General features: G+C 48.1%; 1 protein-coding gene across 8 annotated transcripts in view; it reads left to right on the top strand.

The window, feature by feature from the left end:
* The window catches only part of LOC144933913 (diacylglycerol kinase zeta-like), a 236,031-nt gene that overhangs the window by 124,791 nt on the left and 91,397 nt on the right, over positions 1–19,843 (top strand). For 7 of the 8 annotated variants that reach the window (XM_078859216.1, XM_078859221.1, XM_078859215.1 and 4 more), the window contains 5 exons: positions 106–207; positions 1,621–1,703; positions 4,269–4,329; positions 5,873–5,986; positions 6,542–6,679. In XM_078859216.1, coding sequence (XP_078715342.1) covers positions 106–207; positions 1,621–1,703; positions 4,269–4,329; positions 5,873–5,986; positions 6,542–6,679 — 498 coding nt within the window. The remainder of the gene's footprint in view (positions 1–105; positions 208–1,620; positions 1,704–4,268; positions 4,330–5,872; positions 5,987–6,541; positions 6,680–19,843) is intronic. The other variant, XM_078859218.1, reaches the window with a different exon arrangement.

The following is a 19,843-nucleotide window of genomic DNA, read 5'->3' as shown; positions in this document are numbered from 1 at the left end:
ACCTACTTACAAAAAACAATCTGCGCGTGTCTGTGCAGTTGGAGGATCCACGCGGCCGCTTCAAAAATCTTGTGTTCGCCTTCCTGTGTTTTTTTGTGCTTTGAGGAGCAGGAAAGCAAGTGGCGACCATTCATCATTAAACCCCTCCCCTCTGCGCTCACGAAGCCCGTGTTGATTTTCATCAACCCCAAGAGCGGAGGGAACCAGGTAAGGAGAGTGGTGGATTGCTGCTGCTGTTGCTGCTTTGCAGGCCGTGCTTTTGGTGTGGGCTGGGTCGCGTCTTTTTTTCTCCCCAAACGCGACTCCGCTAGGGGGCGCCAGTTGATCGTTCATGGAACGCGCACAACAGGGGACCGTGACTGGCTCGCTTCCAGAGGTCGCAAACGGGTTTTGATCCCTTACCCGTACCCGGCCGCACCAGGGTCGCAAACGGGTACCCGTACCCGGCCGTACCCGTACCCTACCCGTACCCAGCCGGGTAGTAAGGAGAAAGCGGCTTGGAACAGCTTTGTCGCAGTGGTTCGTGGCTTCCTGGGCAATCACAAGATCGAAAACTATCTGGAGCTGGTTGAGACTCTGGTGAAGAACTACGGCACAATGGGCTGTAGGATGTCTCTCAAAGTCCATATTCTTGATGTTCATCTTGATAAATTCAAGGAGAACATGATGGGAGACTACATTTGGGGGCTGATTCGTGAAAGTGATTTACAGTTTAATCGTAAATCTCGAAAAACTACCCACTTCTAAATCTTTAGTAGTCATTTTAGCATTACTTTAGGATAAATACATGTTAATTTTGATTAATATGTTGTTTTTTTCTGACTTTATGTGAACGAAAAGACACAAATTCGCCCGTTTTCTCACTGAAAATAGGTACATTTCAAAATATCACTGTCCTGGTCACAAAAGCAAAGTTTATGGGGAATTATAGCCATTTTCTATACTTTTTAGGCATAAGCAATTAAAAAACATAACACTTACTTCCCAGGGACAAAAATTGCGTGACATAGTGTAATTAATCGATGTTTTAAATACCCACCAGTGGCTGTGTGTTTGGTGGGGGGGGGGGGGGTGAATATAAGATTGATAAGTTAAATGTTGCCATTATCCAGAAAAGTCATTGGCCACATTTCCTAAAAGTGATTAAGCAATTGAAATTGGAACAAGTGTTTTTTTTATAACACGAACTAATCTTGTTGCATGTACGCTAGTGGCCTTTTTAAATTGTAAAACGTTAACGATGATTCATTTCAGTTTGCGTGGTTGCCGGCTGCCTTGAAATAAAATTAAGGGTTTAAGAACACGCGGCTCGCAAACGTAAAGTTACAAGTTCAAATCCCAGTCGGGGTTCAGGCCAGAACCCTTCATTCTCCCAGGGTTGAATAAAATAATTACCACTTTGCGGTGGAGTAAACAGCAGTTGTCCCACGAGTAGACTCGCCCCTGCCACAGGAATGTGGAGTGTCCACCGTAGATTCAAGGCTGTAATACGCGGGAGGCGGGGCACGGCCACGTGCTCAGGTTGAGCAGGAGACCGCTTCCACTCGACTGCCACGAAGGGCGACGAGCGTCCTGACGCGCGGACGCTCACCGCCGCCGCGATCTTTTTTTGTGCCTCAGGGGACGAAGGTCATGCAGACGTTCATGTGGTACCTCAACCCCCGGCAAGTCTTCGACCTGTCAAACGGTGGCCCCAGGGACGCGTGAGTTTTGCAGCACCCATATTTTGTCTTTTCTCTCTCTCTCGCTCTCTCGCCGTCTCTCCTCACGGTCAACCACGACGCGCCCGCGAGTTCTGCCTGCCGGGTCGCGGCACGCACGGCGGCTTTTTTTTTGAAGACGCGCGAATCGCGTTAGCTCAGCCGGCGGGGGTTGGGGGGGGGCTATGGACAGTGATCATGCAACCTCGTCACGCCCCCTAGGAATTAAGGCGACGACGCGGCCAATCCCGACGCCCAGTCGGAACGCCCCCGCGCCCGCTTCCTTTGAGGGGAACGTCGCGCGTCACAACGGGACTTCACCTGCCGATCTTGTGGCTCGTGAAACGGCGATCCGGAACTCGGCCCCTGCACGTGACGGCGTTGCATCCCTGCTGCTGTGATTTCATTAAGAGGGATTCGCCGCGTAGAAAATCAATTTGGCGCCAGTGCGTGCGCGCGTCCGCTTGCTCAATAAGCACTGCTACTGGGCGCTATGCCCAGCTTGCAAATAGCCACAGCCACGGGGACATCTGCTGGGAATGAGTGAACTCCCGTTTCAGTTTTCAATCAGTTTCCCCCCCCCCCCCATCCGCAATTTAATGCGGTTGGCCATTATCCGTATTGCAAACAGGGCCCATTAGCAATTTTAATGACATATTAAAAGGTTAATGGGTTGGTGTGGAAGATAAAATGCATTAAAAAAGTAAATTGGTACATTAGTGTGCTCCAACCCACACTTAATATAGACCGCATAATTGGATCATATCGCAACTGTGCTAAATGCCGGAAGTTTTATTTGGCGCTAAGAGAATCGGCCGGCACGAAAAAAAAACTTTTTGACGACGAGTTAAAACTTTTCATTGCCACATCGATTGGTAATTTCTGAAATTTGATACCTCACTGCGGGAAGAATCGTAACAACACGCTACGATTGTTGCCCGCACCTCCATAGCCCTCGGCGTTCCGTGCGGGGTCTTTCCGTGCTCGTAATTAGCTGCGGGGCGCATCCTTGCAGTAGCCGTGTGTAAAGTGAGAATCACGAAGCTTATACCTAGCGAGGCCCATCGCCACCCCCACTGCCACCACAGACACCGCCACCACCATCATTACCATCACCACCACAACTACCGCCGTAGCCACCGTCACGACCTGCACCACCACCGTCACCATCTGCACCACCACTACTGCCGATTGGCACGGTTGCCAATGTATGATACAAAGAAGTTCTACACACTTACATACAGCCACCGCTACCACCACCAGCACCACCACCACCACCACCACAGCCACCACCATGACCACCAGCTCCTCATGTAAACGCTCTTTTATTTGCCGATAACACCTTCATATGTAGAGGACTGCAGGTTTTGAGGCGGCGGGGAATGTTGTGCACGCTGGCCACGTGGGATTGCCTCTCTCAGTTATCACCACCAACACCATCGGTAGCCTCCACCACAATCACTACCACCACTACGACCACCAGGAGCAGCGGCGCCAGAATCAGCGGCACCAGAATCACCAGCAGCCGCGACCAGCAACTGAGGACCATTTACTATGCGAATCAACGCCACTCTTAACACCACTGCGTAGGTTTTCGCAGCTATGACCTGCGGCTCTCCGATGCGTGTTTCAGTTCTACGGCGTGTTGTTCAACCACGTTGTCCGGTGTTTCAACTCGCGGTATTTGGGAGTTTCTTCATGGGCCGCAATTCGTTTCCTGAAGAAGCTCCTAACATTTGCAGCGAAACGTCGGACATCGTGCCGAACAACAGCCGGTGCGACCCGAAAGCGCGTCGGAGAAGCGCGATTAGTTCGTCTCTTCATTTCAAAACTGTTGTCTTTTTTTGTATCGCTTGGTAACAACGCGGCTCTGTGTTTGCTCAATTTTTTGGAAAGAAAAAAAAGCAGAGACGGCGCGGCGCGTGCGTCGAGGGGAAAGCGTCGCGTTAAATTCATGCCGACCCGTGAGTTGCCTCTCGCGCCCATTAGTGCTCGGTCCATTATTTTTTTTAAAACCAACAGCGGTTGCGTAAATTCGTCAGAATTGCCCAGCAGGATGTTAAAAACACAGCGGCAGATCATTTGTGAGCCGCAAGAATTATGCCGCTCTAATTAAATATGTGACACTTTTGTAATGAGTCAGCATTTTTTGGCCTAATGGCTTTCTCCGTGATTCTGGCGTCGATGTCAGACATCCATTGCGTTGTCATTAATTTTACAGACGTACGATACGCAAAGTGGCTTTCTACTTCTAATTAATTCACGTTTAAATTATTACCGTTAAACGTGAAGCTGACTTGATAATTAAGAGCTGTGAAAACAGTAAAAGGTTAACCATCGTTGTGTCGGCGTTCGCCGCTCGCGACGACGTTTGAGATTAAACTTTTAAGACCCAGAAAACTTTACGTCTGAAGCGAGTGACATTAATAGCGCAGACGTCCAATAATAAACCCCGATTACAATTGAGCGCCTTTCATTTCTCCATTATTCATACCCCCACCCCCTCGCGAGCTGTTTTCTGCCGCCGATGACTGTCGTTTGTGCCTCTTGTGTCTCGCTGCCTTCCAGGCTTGAAATGTACAAGAAGGTTCCGAATCTGCGGATATTGGCTTGTGGCGGGGATGGCACGGTGGGTGAGCCTGCATGGCCTTCCGGCGGACGTTCTCTCTCTCTTTCACCTCGTTCGGTCTCAAGCTTCCCGAGGGGTTGTTTGCGGGGCGAGCGTGGTTTTCCGCGCTGGGTGGGCCGACCGGTCGCCGCTTCTTTCACGGCACTCCATGCTTGCTTGGGCACAGATTTGACGCGTTTTTCGATGCTTCTGCCGCATATTATCAATGTTTGTCCCACGGCAAAATGCTTTTCTTTGCAAGTTGTTGCTTTTGTGTGAGAGAATAAACCAATACTCTTTGATTCTTTCGGTAAAGTCACGTAGGTAGAAAAATAAAATATAACAAAAAGTAATAGATCACGACGTTTCGATCGCAACACAAGCGGTCGTCCTCAGGCGGAAAAAATAATCCAGCAGTGGAATTGCTGAACCAGCAAATCAAGATAGAATAAACCAATGTTACATACATAATCATATTTGTTACTAATACAACTAAACAAAGGCTCTTTGAGCAAAATGCACAATTTGCTTGATTGGTCTTTCTTGGTTCAAATGTTGACGTGAATATCCTGAAGACAAATATACCGAGGAGCGGTGGTGCAGGGGCTTTGCGCACTGCACTCTGAACCCTCAGTGACCTGAGTTTGACTCCCGGCCATGGCTAACATCAGCAGCGAGCGATATCTGAATCGGTCGTGGGTCGTCGAACACCGCCGTACCGATCAACCCGTACCGATCGTCATGGTGAAGTGTGGTAAAACCAAACTCCCATGACCAACACTGCATAGAGACGGAGACATTTGTCCAGCAGTGAACTGACAAAAATGCTGAACATGATTCAACTGAAGTTGTTGTCTGTATCCTGTATTGTCTTGGGTTGTGCTCATGCCATTTGTTTTGACCCAGTCGTGAAATCCATCTCTCAATTAAATCCACTCCTGGCTTCCCACCACAGCCCTCACCGGAAGTGTTGCTCATGTTACGCACTTGGGAGGTATGATGGGCTGAGCTCATCGTCATTACCATCCGGAGTGGCTTCAGCTATGCCACTTTTTTTTGTAATTCCCTTTTAATAAAAGAGCAGAGTTTATCTTGTAACAAAATACTATTTGTATGTATCAAGAGTCTAAATATGACTCCATCTCAAGACACCAGTCGTGGGAGGGCAGAGGGGGGAAAGAGAGCCTTTTGAAGGGTGATTGCTTCATATTTATGTTTTGGAGAGGGAACGGATAAAGAAACGGCGTTGGAAAAAGAGGCCAAGGAGTTGAAAAAACGAACGATGCTCCCTGACGACTCGAAGGAGAGTCGAGGGCCCCTAGAGAGAAAAGGAGGAGGAAGCTCAAGATCCGGCAGGATGCTGGGAGCCAGAGACACAGCCTTTGAGCAGAGGGCTAAACAAGAAGAACGATAGAACGACAAACATTTTTCAAAGTTAATATAAAAGCTTGCTGCTCTACTGTTCTCACCATTGACCTCAGCCGTCACACCACCAGTAATTCCTTGCAACGCCTCTCAATCTCGTACCTGTCTGCTCCTCCTGCTGCTGCTGCTCCTCCACCAGGTGGGCTGGATCCTGTCGGTGCTGGACCAGCTGCAGATGAACCCCCAGCCGCCCGTGGCGGTGCTGCCTCTGGGCACGGGCAACGACCTCGCGCGCACGCTCAACTGGGGCGGGGTGAGTGTCGCCATGCGTGGCCCACGCGTGTTCAGGGCCAGGGGTGGCACTCACCCCCACGGGGGGTGGGGGGGGGTGGTGGGTGGTGGGGCTAAGCAGAGACTTAATTTGGGTGCATCGCCTGACAAGCTGCATAACTTCTTAATCGTGTCAGAGTTGTGCGAAGTAATTAAGGGAATTGGACTAGTTGCAATTAAGATAATAGTCCCAGACTTTTTGTGAAGTTTCACCTCGGTTAAATGTGCAATTTCAAGATGTCATCATGGCCAAAGCCGTTGATAATGATTATTATTACAACAATAATTATTATTATATATCCAGTATTCTTTTTCCGGCAGGGTCCTGCATTGGCTTGTCATGTTAAGGTGTGTTCAGCCCAACGCCGGGCTGTTTATGAAGGGGGGGGAGGGAAACTGGAGCGCATGCGTGCCACCGCACCTCGCCCGTGCTCTATGCCATCTGGCAAATCCCCGCGGCTGCCGTGGGGCGGACGCGCGAACCGCCTAACGCTGTCTGTCCCTCCGCCACGGGGAACGTTGACGGTTTGCCGGACAGGGCTACACGGACGAGCCGGTCTCCAAGATCCTGTCGCACGTGGAGGACGGCCTCATCGTGCAGCTCGACCGCTGGAACCTCGACCTGCAAAGGAACCCCGACGTGGGCCCCGAGGAGTTTGACGACGGCGTCCAGAAGGTGAGCGGAGGCCCACGTGGCCGAGCCGGCTGGGCGCGCGCTCCCACTCTGCGAACGGCAACGTGCTCAGTAATCTGCATCGCACTGATTGGCTGCATCGCTCTCGTCATGTCGCCACTCTCCCTTCCTTCTGTTGTTCTCGTTTTTGCTCCGTCGCGCTCATTTTGGTTTTTGTCGCCCCTTGTCGGGTGCTGCGCTCTGGTTAGGTCCGTCGCTGTCGCTAGTGCCGTCGACCGTTTTGTCTCCATCGCTCTACGCGCTCTGGTTATCTCCGTCACTTCCACGTCAGCTTCGATGCGCCCGTTAGCTCCGTCGCTCTCGGGAGCTGAAGTACGATTGTCCACCTCGTTGGGTCCACCACGATTGTTCGCTCCATCCCGTATGTAAGCTTCTCTTGCCCATTACCATCAGTTGTTGCCCGTATGAGATGACCCAACAGGTGATTATCCAAAGCTCGACACTTAAACAAGTTAACCGGGCTTAATGAAACTTGACATTTCACAATTTTAGGCATGTTATCACGTCCACAAATTACATCCCCGGTATAATTCCATTTTTTTTTGTAAAAGCCATTATCTCTGTTCTGCCAAATCGCCCGATGATCTTGGATGTAATTACCAGTGAAACGTCTACTCAGATTGTAAATATTGTGGATTTACTCTCCAACACACCGGTGGGCTGAAGTAGTAACTAATTGGCACGTTGTTTACATGACAAACCTCACTGGCTGTGTCGGGTGGTGGAGGGTTACGACACATTTATACTTACGCGATCTAACCCAAAAACCTTTATTATGAATAATATTGGTCGCGAAAGCCTACAAGTTCGACATCTCATCCGTATAATTGTAAAAAAATGCAATTATACATTTTATTTTAAAGTACGGTCTGTGTGTGTGTGTGTAGCGGCGGGTGGCGTGTACCACCTAATCTAAGCTGACGTGGCACTGGCCAAGAGTGTGAGTTCATTAGAGTTCCCCGTGATTCCGAGCGCTCGGTCTCTTCTCACGTCGCTCAACCCCTGAAGGACCTCGCAACCTCCATCTGCACTTCCGCCCCCACCTCCTGCTTTCACTGCTGCTGCTGCTGCTCAGCCCCACCATCCCCCACAACATCGTCGCATCCCAACTCAGCTGCCGAGATGCGATGACGACGCGCCACGCATCCAAATCGTGTCTGCTTTGTGTGCTTGGCGGTGTTGGTGAGTCTAGGACACCCAAGTTGAAATTTTGGCCGTGTATGCCCCGTGGAAATTGATATCGGAACGGGGCCTTCGGCTCTGCGTTGTATGTATGTTGAACTTCTTTCTCACCGTACGTAGCCAACCATGCTAATCGGAAGTTAGCACGGTTGGCTGCATGGCACGGGTTTCTGGTGGTCAACAATGAGCACCGAGCAGACGAAGGTGGTGGCGATGCTCAATTATAGCCTTGCCCCTCCCCTAGATCCCCTGTCAAATGCCACGCAGCCCATAATAGGTGCTCACCAACGTCACGTGCTCTGACAGTCTGCAAGGCTGTACGAGGGGGTGTGTTCATCTTATATCCTGTCCGAACAACTTCGCCAGCTCAAAACGGTCTGATATTGGTTCTCGTCTTTAAAAAATCAACGCACGAGGGGGTGGGGAAAATAAAAATGTGGCCACGTCAAAGAGGCTGCGTCCCGCACGGATATAACACGCTCAATGACGTATTTGTTCAGGGAGGTGACGTTGTGTGGGGCGGGGGTTGGAGGATCACACAGATTGTTGTGAGGCTCCCTTCCTGTGGTGGTCGAGGAGGTGATAATACCCTGGCTGCCCAGGAGAAGAGCAATGCAGCAAATGGGTTCATCTCCCATGAGTACCCAGCTGTGTACGGGGATCGAGCGTTGCCCCCTCTCACCCCACCCCTCGCACGCATGTGTTTTCTCCCGGTGGTCCAGTTTCCCCCCCACGTGATATAAACGCTCATCAATTGCCAGAAGAAAAAACCCCCCAAAATAACAGGACTCTCATGAAAAAGAGTCCTCGGACCTAAGTGTGATGTCGCAGGATACACTTGAAGTAGTCGTTACTCTCATTCATTTAGTGAGGATTAGCAGCGGCGACAACATCGCAGATGTTGCCATGAATCTGTCCGCAAGCTTTCCTTCGGTTTTACCCACGTGCTTGGTTGTAGCCGTCAAAACAAAGTTGCGGACCGTGCTGCAAACGAGCGCAGACCGCGCTCCTTCAACGGAGGCATAGCAGTACTACACGAACTCTCTCCCAAGAGCCCCTCTCGGGTCTGGCAGACCATGGGATCTCCAGGCCCCGAACGTATTGCCACGCTTGAAGAAGAGGGATCCACGTGACGCAAACTTTGGTGTCGTGTGGGAAAAAAAGGACCTTCCCTGCGGTCTGCGCCAATTTTCAATCTCCACCAAGCGTTGCGTCTGTGATGTTTGCCGTCCGTGTGTCAACAATCGCCGGCGTATCCCCCCTGCCCCCCTTCCTGCGCATTGTTTTGGTAATATCGAGCGGTGGATTTTGTCATCCATGGGCTTTTTTTTGTACGCGAAATTAGTGAGCAGGAGCTCCCAAAATTTACATTTTTCCCTGCCGCTGCCTCCGCCGCCGCCGCGGCAAGTTCCACCGCAGGCAAAGGAACTGATGCATATTTCAGTAGCAATCTGCTCTTGATAGAGAATAAAATAAAAATAATAAGATAAATTCCCCCACCCACCCCCCCCCCCGCAGAGACGTGGTGATTGAGCCGTGCGCTCCGCATGCCCCCCCCCCTCACGGCTTGTCTCTCTGAGGCTCTCTGCCCTCTTCGTAGCCCCCTTTTAAATGCTTTCGATTTACAGTGCGTCCGCCTTGCGCGTGCCGCGGGCAATGCTGCTCACGGCGATTGAGTCGCTCTCGCATTTGCAACCCCCCCCCCTCTCACCCAACTTATTACGCGCGGGCGGTTAGGTTTGGGGTTGCGGCTTTTAATCGGAGCTCCGCTCTGCATTTCGAGTTGAGGGATTTGCAATGCGACCGTCGGCTTTATCTGCCCCACAGCACAACAAAGAGTACAGCTCGTATTTGTGTACCTTGGTAAAGAGAAAAGGTGCACACGGAGCAAGCGTGTGCTTATAAACCTACGTGTTCCGTTTACAGTCATGTGGTAGATAATTAGAGGAATGGCGACGGCTTGGAATGGCCTTCACTCGGCGGTGAATTGATCACGACTGATGATGATGACGACGACGACGATATGATATCATTTAAACAATATTCACTCGCTGTCAAAGAGAGAGAGAGACCCAGCGGTGTGAGGAACTACATACAAGCAGGAAGGCAGCCACACGGTGAGGAGAAGGTGGTACCAACAATTGCTCAAGCTCTGCGGTCCTCTATTAAGGTGTTATCGGCCAGTTATTGAGAGTTTAGCACATTTGGCTACATCTTGTACGAAAAAAGTTCAAAATACATGCATACATGACGATGACGGGCCTTTGTCAAGCCACTGCTGGATGAAGTCCACGTTGGTCCTGCGGGTTCCTTGAGCATACTTCACCACACCGCATGTGGGTTGGTGAACAGGTGGGCCCACGACCGGCTCGGATATCATTATCCACTGATGCTAGCCATGGAATACAACTCTTTGAAGCGTAGTGCACTCAACACTGTGTCCCCTCTAACCCATCCGGTGTGGTTCACGTAATACGCATGGTAAATTTTTACACGTGTGCATTTTTTTTTTTGCCCAGAAGAAATGTTCAGCTTTCTATTTTATTTTAATTTACACAAAACAGATGCTGGGTCTCGCCAATTGGACCCTGGTTTTGGTCGGGATTTAATTAGAAGAGTTTTTTTAATGGTGCCATTTCGGATGTCATTAAGGAGTGCACCAGTAGTTACCGACACTGTCAGACACCCTGGCTGGCTCAGAGTCTACCGGTCGGGGGAAGTCTTTCAAGAATTGGAAATGAGACTTTATCACAGCGTGCTGTGATTAATAATGCATGCGACTGCTTTGGGTTCAAATAGTCAAATAAAAAAAACCTTCGCGCATACAGACAGGCATACACCTTTTGAAGATTCAAAGCAATGCACAGTCCAGTCTGACAGGTGCCTTTAACCAAATCAACCGTAATGCGCTCCATCTCGTCACATCTTGGAAGCTAAGCAGGTTCAAACTGGGATAGTGCTTGGTTTGGTGACTGTCGTGCACAACAGGTGGTTGTTGTTGTTGCTGTGGGGCTACATCGTGGGAAGTGCAGCAAAATCCGTTGTTGTACTGCACTTCCACGCTCTATGCTCCCCCACCACTTTGACCAACCCCCACCCACCTGTATGATCGTATAACTACCTGCACGACTGCAGGGAGGCTTTCACCCAGCAGCGGATCGACTAAATGGCCGTCGGCGTGCGCACGGCTGGCACTCCTTGTGTCTTATCGCCAACGTGTTTCCTCCTCCCCGCCTCAACGCAACGCGTTCCGCCACGCGGCTGCCCCCGTGCCGCATCTGCGCTCTGAATGCAATTTGCGTTGCGCGAGCGGGTGGACCGGGCGGGCGGGCGGGCGTGCGGGGGCGGCGGCGAAGCGGAAGATAGAGCGCTATCGAGGCGCGGGGTTTTTTGCGTGCCGATCGAGGCACACGAGCTGTATGCGTGTATGGAGATAAGCAGCCAACGGGACAATTTGTCAACTGTCAGGGCCTGTGTGGTTGGCAGGCGGGCGGTTGGGCGGACGGGCAGGCGAGTCGAGTGGCAAAAAAAAAGAGAAAACGGTCGCCACTGTGAACTGTCGTCTTTCCCCCCACCCCCCGCCGACTGAGATAAAATGAAAATGATGAGATTGACGGGCCTTTCCTGGCGCTTGGCAAATTAGTTTTTGGGTAAATTGTTTTATCTGCTCACGTGCAGTGTGTATGTGTGTTCGAAAGAAACTAATCTGCAATATTACAAGGCCACCTTGCGACAATGCAATGTTTCGTTAAATGTTTTCCGTGGTTGTAGTCGTGCGTTGGGCATCGAAGTAAATTTGGCCTTTGTCGTTCGTGTGCCGTTACACGAGGAGTTTTTGCCTCGGAGTTTTGTTTTTTTCTCTCCCAGAAATGTTTAATTCGGAAATAATTTACGTAGATGTGGATTGTGACCTCGCACCAGAGTGCACGTTCCACTCCAATGCAGCCACCTTCACCTTTTGTCTGAGCTGACAAAATAAGGAGGGGCGGAGGTTGATGAATCCATCCATTTCGTAGAAATTCACAATAAAAATGCTGCGCAGTAATGGCTCTGTTTATATTTTTATCGCTCGTACTGCGTCTATGTCCGGGGCACATAATAGAGGCATTTGTGCTCCGTCGTCAGTAACGTCGCGTACAATTTTGACAGCCAGGAGCGTAGAACCAAATTGCACCGCCACTTTGGGTACGGCTCTAGTGAAAATTTGCCACTGTTGCCGAAGGCTTTTTGGCAACCGAAGGCCTCGCTGCAGCCCGTAGCTTGGAAGGAAGGTAGATAGTTTATTAAGTGTTCATGTTTGTTCGCGTAAGGCTCAGCTTTGCTCGATGAAAAATGATAATAGAAAGCGTAAAACCTATTCTTTTTTAATTATTTTTCATCATTCTTGATACTGGCAAAAAGGTCCCATAGATATTTAGCACTAATTTATGGGATTAGCGCTGCGCCTCAAATTAATTTAATGCGTTATTTGACGATGCCGCATCGTCAATTGTGCACAATTACAAAAAAAATATGAATGTGTTCATATTCTTGGTTCTTTCGGTAAAGTCACGTAGATAGAAAACAAACATCTAACTTAAAAGCAAAAAAACCCACGACGTTTCGATCGCAACACAAGCAGTCTTCTTCAGGTGGAGATGCGTTCATCAATTTATGAATGCATTCATAAATAACACTGTGGGCCTACCAAAGGGAAAATATGTAATCGGCGATGTTTTTTGGAAAATGGCCTTTCTTCATAGCGCTTTGCTGAGTTTGCGTGTAATTCATAGAACCGTAGAGCTTGATTACCAATCATCAGGTGCGTGCGGTGGCTTAATTGACAATCGTGTTTTTGCATTGTTTATTGTGACGTTCTCACCACACGCCCCTGCTGGACATCTGTGAAAAAGAGCTTTATAGCTTATTGGATTCCTCCAGTATCAATAAATATCTTGAGATTCTGAAGAAAAAATTGGTATGTTCGCGAGGACTGCAGTTGAGAAACACGAGCCGAGTGAACGCCCATGCTGGGCACTTGCACCGATTGACGAGTGCAGTTCTACTCGGTGGGCAGCCATTCGCCACGGCAGTGAAATCGATGAGTTGTTGTGATTTAGGATCACGATCCATTTCAAGATATAGATTTGTTTTTTTACTCTGCGCGAAAGAGTAGTGCCTCTAGTGGCGGCAGGGGTTGACGTGACCCTCTTACGTACAACACACATATCAATACAACATATATATACGAAAAGAAAGAAAAAAGTACATTCTTGCGCACGCGATTTCATGCGGGAATTGTGAGCTCAAGAATGGGTTTAAATTGATTAATCGATGCATCATTCCACCGCTTAATTTCTCTCACCACCGAATAGTTTTTACAAGTAGTTGCAAAAGTAAGTCCGTAGAGACCTGAATCATTCACATTGTGTGTCGGCATCTGGGCCAGAATGATTTATTTTGACACCTATGGAATTGTCCGTGCTCCGTTGTTGTCCCTTTGCGGAGGAGATAATGCGTCACAATCACTTCCGACCGGGTTAAACACGAAGCAACACCACAACGAGTGAGAAGACATGGCTCATCTCGGGGTGTCGGAAGCGTTGCCGCAACGCCTCCGCGTGTGTTTTCCACGCGCCTCGCAGCTCGTCGCGATCCCGCCGTGGGATCGCGCGCTCGGCAAACGCGCGCGGTCTCGAGAGGCACAAAATGCGGCGGTGGCGGCGGCGCCACCGAGGCTTTGCTCCTGAAGCGGGGGGGGGGGGGGGTGCCTGTGGTCTCGACGGGGGGGATTACGTTGGCGAGCTCTCATTCTCGGCTCGTGGCGCCGTTTGACTCGCCGCCGCTGGGAATCGTTCGTTCTCGCGCGCGCGACACGGAGTGACGTCTTGTGCGCGGCGGAGTGGAGCGGCGCGCCAACACGGTTTGCGACGCCGGAGAAGGCGTTTTGTGCCACGGGCACGGCACGACGGTGTTCTCTGGGAGCACTTCATCTTAGAATAATGCGGGAGCTCGTCCGTAGTAATAGACCGTCCCTTTTAGAGCAGGGACGGTTCATTGATTGAGTCAATTAATCAACTTAAAAAAATATAATCGACTACTTTTTTTCTAGATCAATTGCTTGAGCCTCTATAAATGACTTCTCTGCCTATTGAAGGCAGGAAACTCCTCCCCCCCGCCATTTAACCCTTCAAGCCACACTCGGCACCACACAACCGAAGATGCCGATGGCATCACCAAACTCCCAGTCCATCAGCGGCACACGTGGGAGACTACTTCTCCCCCCCTCCCCCCTCAACTATGTTCATTTAATCCGATGAGTCGAGTACTCGAGCCGATAATCAGAAGAGTAATCGATAACTAAGTAATCGGAGAGCCCTCCCCTAGCTCTAGTTCACTTAGCGTCAACCAAAAAGTCCTCTGTGAACCCACCGTGACCTTTTGAGGTGAAATTATATAGGGGGTGGGTGGCGAAATCCCAAAGAATGTTAAGTTAATCGGAAATGTGTTTTTTTAAATGACACCAAGTCAAAGATTTCCACAGCAAGACACTGCCGCCAATTTGCCTTTAATCCACAGGGCACAACGACCCTGCTGGGAACGCAGCCATATGGTGTTGGTGGCCAACGAAGTGACCCCTTTTGGTAATTAGCCTCCAATCTCGACCGTGACGCTATGCTCGGAGTGGCATTTTTAATGGTTCCATGGGGTGGGTCGAAGGTAATTTGAAGTGAACATTCCAGAGAGGACGAGACGGAGGTGTTTCAAATTTCGGATTGCTGCTTTATTTATGAAAACATGAGAACGTAGCGTGTCATGAATCGCGACCCTTTGTCAATGCCACTCCTGGATGAAGGCCTCCTCATGGCCCGTTTTTGTCATGAAGGTTGTTTGGATCATTCGCTGAGCTGTGCTTGGAAATCGTACTCTGGCTGCTGTGTTCATAGCGAAGTTTAGCCAAGTGTGGTTACCACAACTGCTTTGACCAACACTGCATAGGAAGGCCTTCGTGCAGCACTGGATTGACAAAGATCTGTTAGTATGAATTGAAACATAAACCCGTACATGTTACTGCAGATTTATCGTTAGCACAATGCAAATAAAAGAACACATAAAAGACCCCCCCCCCCCGTATAGCCTGAAGAGGCTGTTGATGCCAGTGCTACATTCACCCCCAGAGGTCATGCAAACTTAATAACGGCATGCTGTAAATACATCTGTCAATATTAATCGATTAATAGATTAATTATTATACATTTGTAATATTCGTATCTCTTTGATTACGTTGATTTAATTTTATTTTTAAACTTCCTAATCTCTTTCAGCGTTCAAATGTTTACTTCCTTCAGATCGGGATTCTGGAATTTCAAATGTATGAGTTATTCCAGGCCATGGTATGCATAAAAAGGTAGCAAAAAAAGATCAAAAAATTGAGACGTGAAAAAAACACGATTACACATTTGCAAAACGCGTATCGATGGCGACCGGGACGATAATTGGAGAATGCCAGTCGTTACGCAAACATTTATAAAACACTTAATAATAACGTAACAATAACAATGGATCGAAATTACATGGTAATGGTGCATCTTCAACATTACCATGTGTAATCGTACCGGTAGCTGAGGCTGGGAAGACGGGTTTGAGAGCGGTGCTTATTAGCGCTAGAATTGGTTAATTAAAACGCCAGCTGCGAGGTGCTGGCAGTGGAAAAAAACCTTTTGCCCGTTTCCAGGAGTGAGTAATTGATGGATAATGAGACAGCCGTTCTGGGCTGGGACATGGGGGGAGGTGTGCAAAAAAAGGTTGCGAAATCAGGAAGGGTAATTAACTCGGCTGACTCGAGCATTCAGAGACAAAAACAAACAGCAGCAGCAAACAAAAGTTGCCGCTATTTTTTTCTTCCCACACATTGTTTATTTCCGATCCGTTGTTCATTATTACTGTAAAACCTTGGATTGCGAGCATAATTCGTTCCGGAAACGTTTTGTAATCCAAAGCACTTGTATAACAGGTGTGATCACGTGACGCTCGGCAGACAAAGCGTATACACATACTACTCGTATTGCAAGACCTCGCTCGTTTATCAAATTAATATTTATTTAGAATTTTTGCTCGTCTTGCAAAACACTCACAGACCAAGTTGCTCGCAATCCAAGGTTTTACTGTATTTGTATCGTTCGTTTTTTGGGGACGCAGGCCTTCGGCGCGAAAGTTTGTTTGATTCACGCGGCCATTCGCAGCTGCAGCACACCTGAGGCCAAAGTTTACGGTGGGAGGATCATTTTTTTTTAGTCCTCCCTGGAGACCATCTCAAACGTCTTGACAGACGCAGCAGCATCCGTCGATAAAGGCGCCTCGTCCGCTCGTGAGGCAGAGGAAAGCGGAGGCTTTCTCCTACGCAGAGCGCGGATTTAATTTGTTTCCACATTTACGAAGCGACATAGGGATGCGTGCATTGATTTGGGACGCAAAACACAAAATGATACGAACCAAACCGATCGTTGAAAATCGTTTGTTGCAGCTGGGGTCGGATGACTAGAAGGTCGACTCGTATTTCTTGGCATGCGCTCGTTTAAAGGCTCCTGGGTGATGGTTACATCCACGTTGCGTTCAAAATTGTGAAAAATATGTCACTTTTTAGAGTGTGTGGGTTATTAGAGTTCTAGCTCTCTAACCTCTTAAGTTATACAGGCAGCAGATGTGTAATTCAGGGAGCATCTGTGCACAGAGTGAATTAATTCATTGGCAGCAGTTGGAGAAGTGACTAGGATTAATATAATACAACACACCCACACAGTTGCCCCAGATTTCTTAGATTTTAATTTAAAAGTATGTAGTTAAACAACGAGTGTACGCAGGCATGTTTATTTCCATGTTTTAAACATTCAATAATCAATCGCCATTTTGTGAGTCCATTGCTGGTTGATGGCCTCCCCCGGACTGCGTTGGTTGTGGGATTGTTTGACCATACTTCATCACGTTTGTCTCACTGCAGCTTGGTAGAGTAGGTGCCCAGGGCTGGTTCTGATATCCTCGCCATGTACATCAGCTGCGACCAGGGATGGAACTCAGGTCGTTGGGTTCATAGAACAATGTCTTAAAACCACTCTCTGCTGACATTTATATGTCGACCTGTATATTGCATGGAAAAACACAGATGCCTCTACTTTCATATGTTCAGGTTTCTTCTGTGTAACCCTCATTGCTTTTTCCATAAATAAATGGCTTAGGTGCAAATGCCCCATAAAGCCAAATTCTCGCTCTCTTTCACCCGCAGTTACCGACTTTGTCTCTGCACGCGTTTCCTCCCTCTCTGCAATTGCATACCTCCTGGCCACAGTGTCACAAGTTAATAATTCGCTCCGCAGTGCTCTGTTTTGTAGTCATTTGCCGAATTTCCGCGTGGCCCCCGTAGGTCATGCACTCAGATGACAGGAACGTTGGCCCCGGCAGCGCATTTTTCTACCGCATGCCATTAGGGCTTCCACATTTGCACTAAAGCATCTTATAAATACCACCCAGCTCCGGGCTTGACAGCTCTGCTGACGTATGAAAGAGCATTGCTTTTCGGGGGTGATTTTTTTTCCGCGGCCAAAAGCAACAGCATCTAAATGCCACCGTGATAAAAAAAAGGGGTGTGCGCAGACATTGCATTTCTCTCGCGGTTGTACGAAGTGCGGCAGCAGCATGGCGCTGTGCGTTCGGTTGACGTGTTACGGTTGTAACGACGGTTGGCTGAAAATGCACGTTTTGTTGTTGTTTTGTTTTCAGTGTTATTGTAAATAAAATAAAATCGATACCTCTCTGAGCTTTGAAACAGCTAACCCGGTACAGAGTGTAAATTAACCGAATGTCCCCACGTCGTGTGTCTGCTGTTACCAGGACTTAATTTCAGCCCGATCTGTCTGGGCCATTGATCCAGGAAACATGTCCACACCAGCACTCCACATCTAGCATACCTAACCCCATATGGCTCTGGTTACCAGTAATTACATGTCACCTACCTCAGTCTACCACCTACCCCAGTCGATCAGCAAATTGGACAATATTTGGTGAGAATTTCAGAATCATAATCTTTATTTAGACTGGAGGAATCTGATTAGCTATGAAGCCCTTTTTCACAGATGTCCAGTAGGGGCAGGTCAGTAATTTAATCCCTGGCTGGCACTGGTTCTGGGTGTGTGGATCAGAGGTAGTGAGACCACTGCTCGGTCCATGGACGGAGGGGTCAGAGGTCAGAGCTAGCACTGCTATAGTTTTAGGGTCCAAATCCAGGCAACTGCCTTGTGATTAAACCGGTGTAGTGCATTGGTGGTCTCAGTCCAGTCATCAACAACTACACACACAAAAATCATACTTGGTCCGCACTTAAATTTGGATAAATTCAGCTGTGAGAATTAAAAATATCGGTTCAACTGTCATTCGACAGTCTCAGAGTAAAGTTTATGAGAAAGAGCATTCCCTCCTGTGTTCATAATTAAAAGGCTACTTGAAGGATCTTTCGGGAGATGTCATATGAAAAATATCATCCACTCTCTGGCACATGGGACGTATCTTCTGTGAGAATGCCAAGTAGATTTGAAATCTCGCGACATGGTGCCAATACCATAATTGGAATACAATTGAGAGGGGAAAAAACAACCAAAGCAAAAAGGGAAGAGCAAGTTTAATTCCCTTGACACTCCTCACTTTTCCGTACCCACCCACGACCTCCCAACTCTCATCTTTATCTGTGACCTGCAAGAGCTCATTGCTGTAATTACCACATCTTCACGTTGATAAAATACTTAAATAAGTTCTGTCTCCTCCAAGAGACGCATCCTTCTAATGAGCATCGTAAAAATGTCCCATCTTCTGTATGTGCGCACATGCGATTTTGATTGAATGTATTTTTTGACAAAATGATGCCGTTTTAAGTTCAAGATGAACTTCACGTGGTTGCTCCCATCCAATCACCCGCAGTTATAATTGGGACATTGCTGTAAAAGAAAATGCGTGCACCAAAGTACCCGATGTCAGGAGTGGCGGTTCGAGAAAAGAAAAAAAAATCCAATCCTTACGTTACTCCAATGTATATGAAACCATTGGGATTTGAATAGTTTTGAGTTTATTTTATTTGTTACACGGATGGTCTGTGGGTTATGCCTTCTGCCTTTTCTTTAGAACTCATTGTTGGCTAAATTATATGGTGATACATTTTTTACATATTTTAAGGCGGGTGTTATCGACAAACGAGTTGGGTTGTTTTAGCGTCAGTTCCATTGCTAGAGAAAACAAAATGGACACGTGAGCATACTTACCCAGCATTTGTGTGATCTTTACAATCGATAATCTTTATTTTTAATGAACCTCCCTTTAAAATAAAATTTTCTACTGTCATTGACGTTTTTGACAGAACATTTTTAAACTTAATTGGCGTTTTCTGTTTACCTATTTGTCCCGAGCATGTTTTCAGTAACAACTGAAACGACGGAAATCGTCTGACCGGGCCTCATGATTTCTACACTAAGCAGAGTTTTGTTTTTTTTTCTTCTAAGAGTTAATTGATTCGTATGAGGAGAGGGGGTCCCGTTAAACATTTTACGTGTAAGTTTGATCCGGACACTTCTTGCATTTTGGTGCTCTTCCTTAATAATAATAATAAAAACACATTTCATTCATCACCTCTCCGTTCATTGATCGGCTCTGGAAAGAGATGCAAGCTGTCAACTGACAGAAACCTTTTGCCAGATGTCCCATCAGCTTCATTCACAATGTGCCCCGATGTCCGATGCTCGTTGCAAGTCCGGGCCAACTGCTTTGTCGCCAAGACTGAACTTACAATTCACAATGAATAAGTAATTCATAATCAACGTTTTTGGGTTTAGATCGCGTTATTTATAAATGTGTCGTAACCCTCCACCACCCGACACGGCCAATCAGTAAAAAAGTGTCACGTTGACAAAGGACAATTAGTTCACTGCTTTAGCCCACCGGTGTGTT

The sequence above is a fragment of the Lampetra fluviatilis genome, chromosome 8, assembly GCF_964198595.1.
Source record: "Lampetra fluviatilis chromosome 8, kcLamFluv1.1, whole genome shotgun sequence".
Lineage (NCBI taxonomy): Eukaryota > Metazoa > Chordata > Hyperoartia > Petromyzontiformes > Petromyzontidae > Lampetra > Lampetra fluviatilis.
Note: the sequence above shows the minus strand (reverse complement) of the source record. Positions and strands in the feature narration are given on the sequence as shown.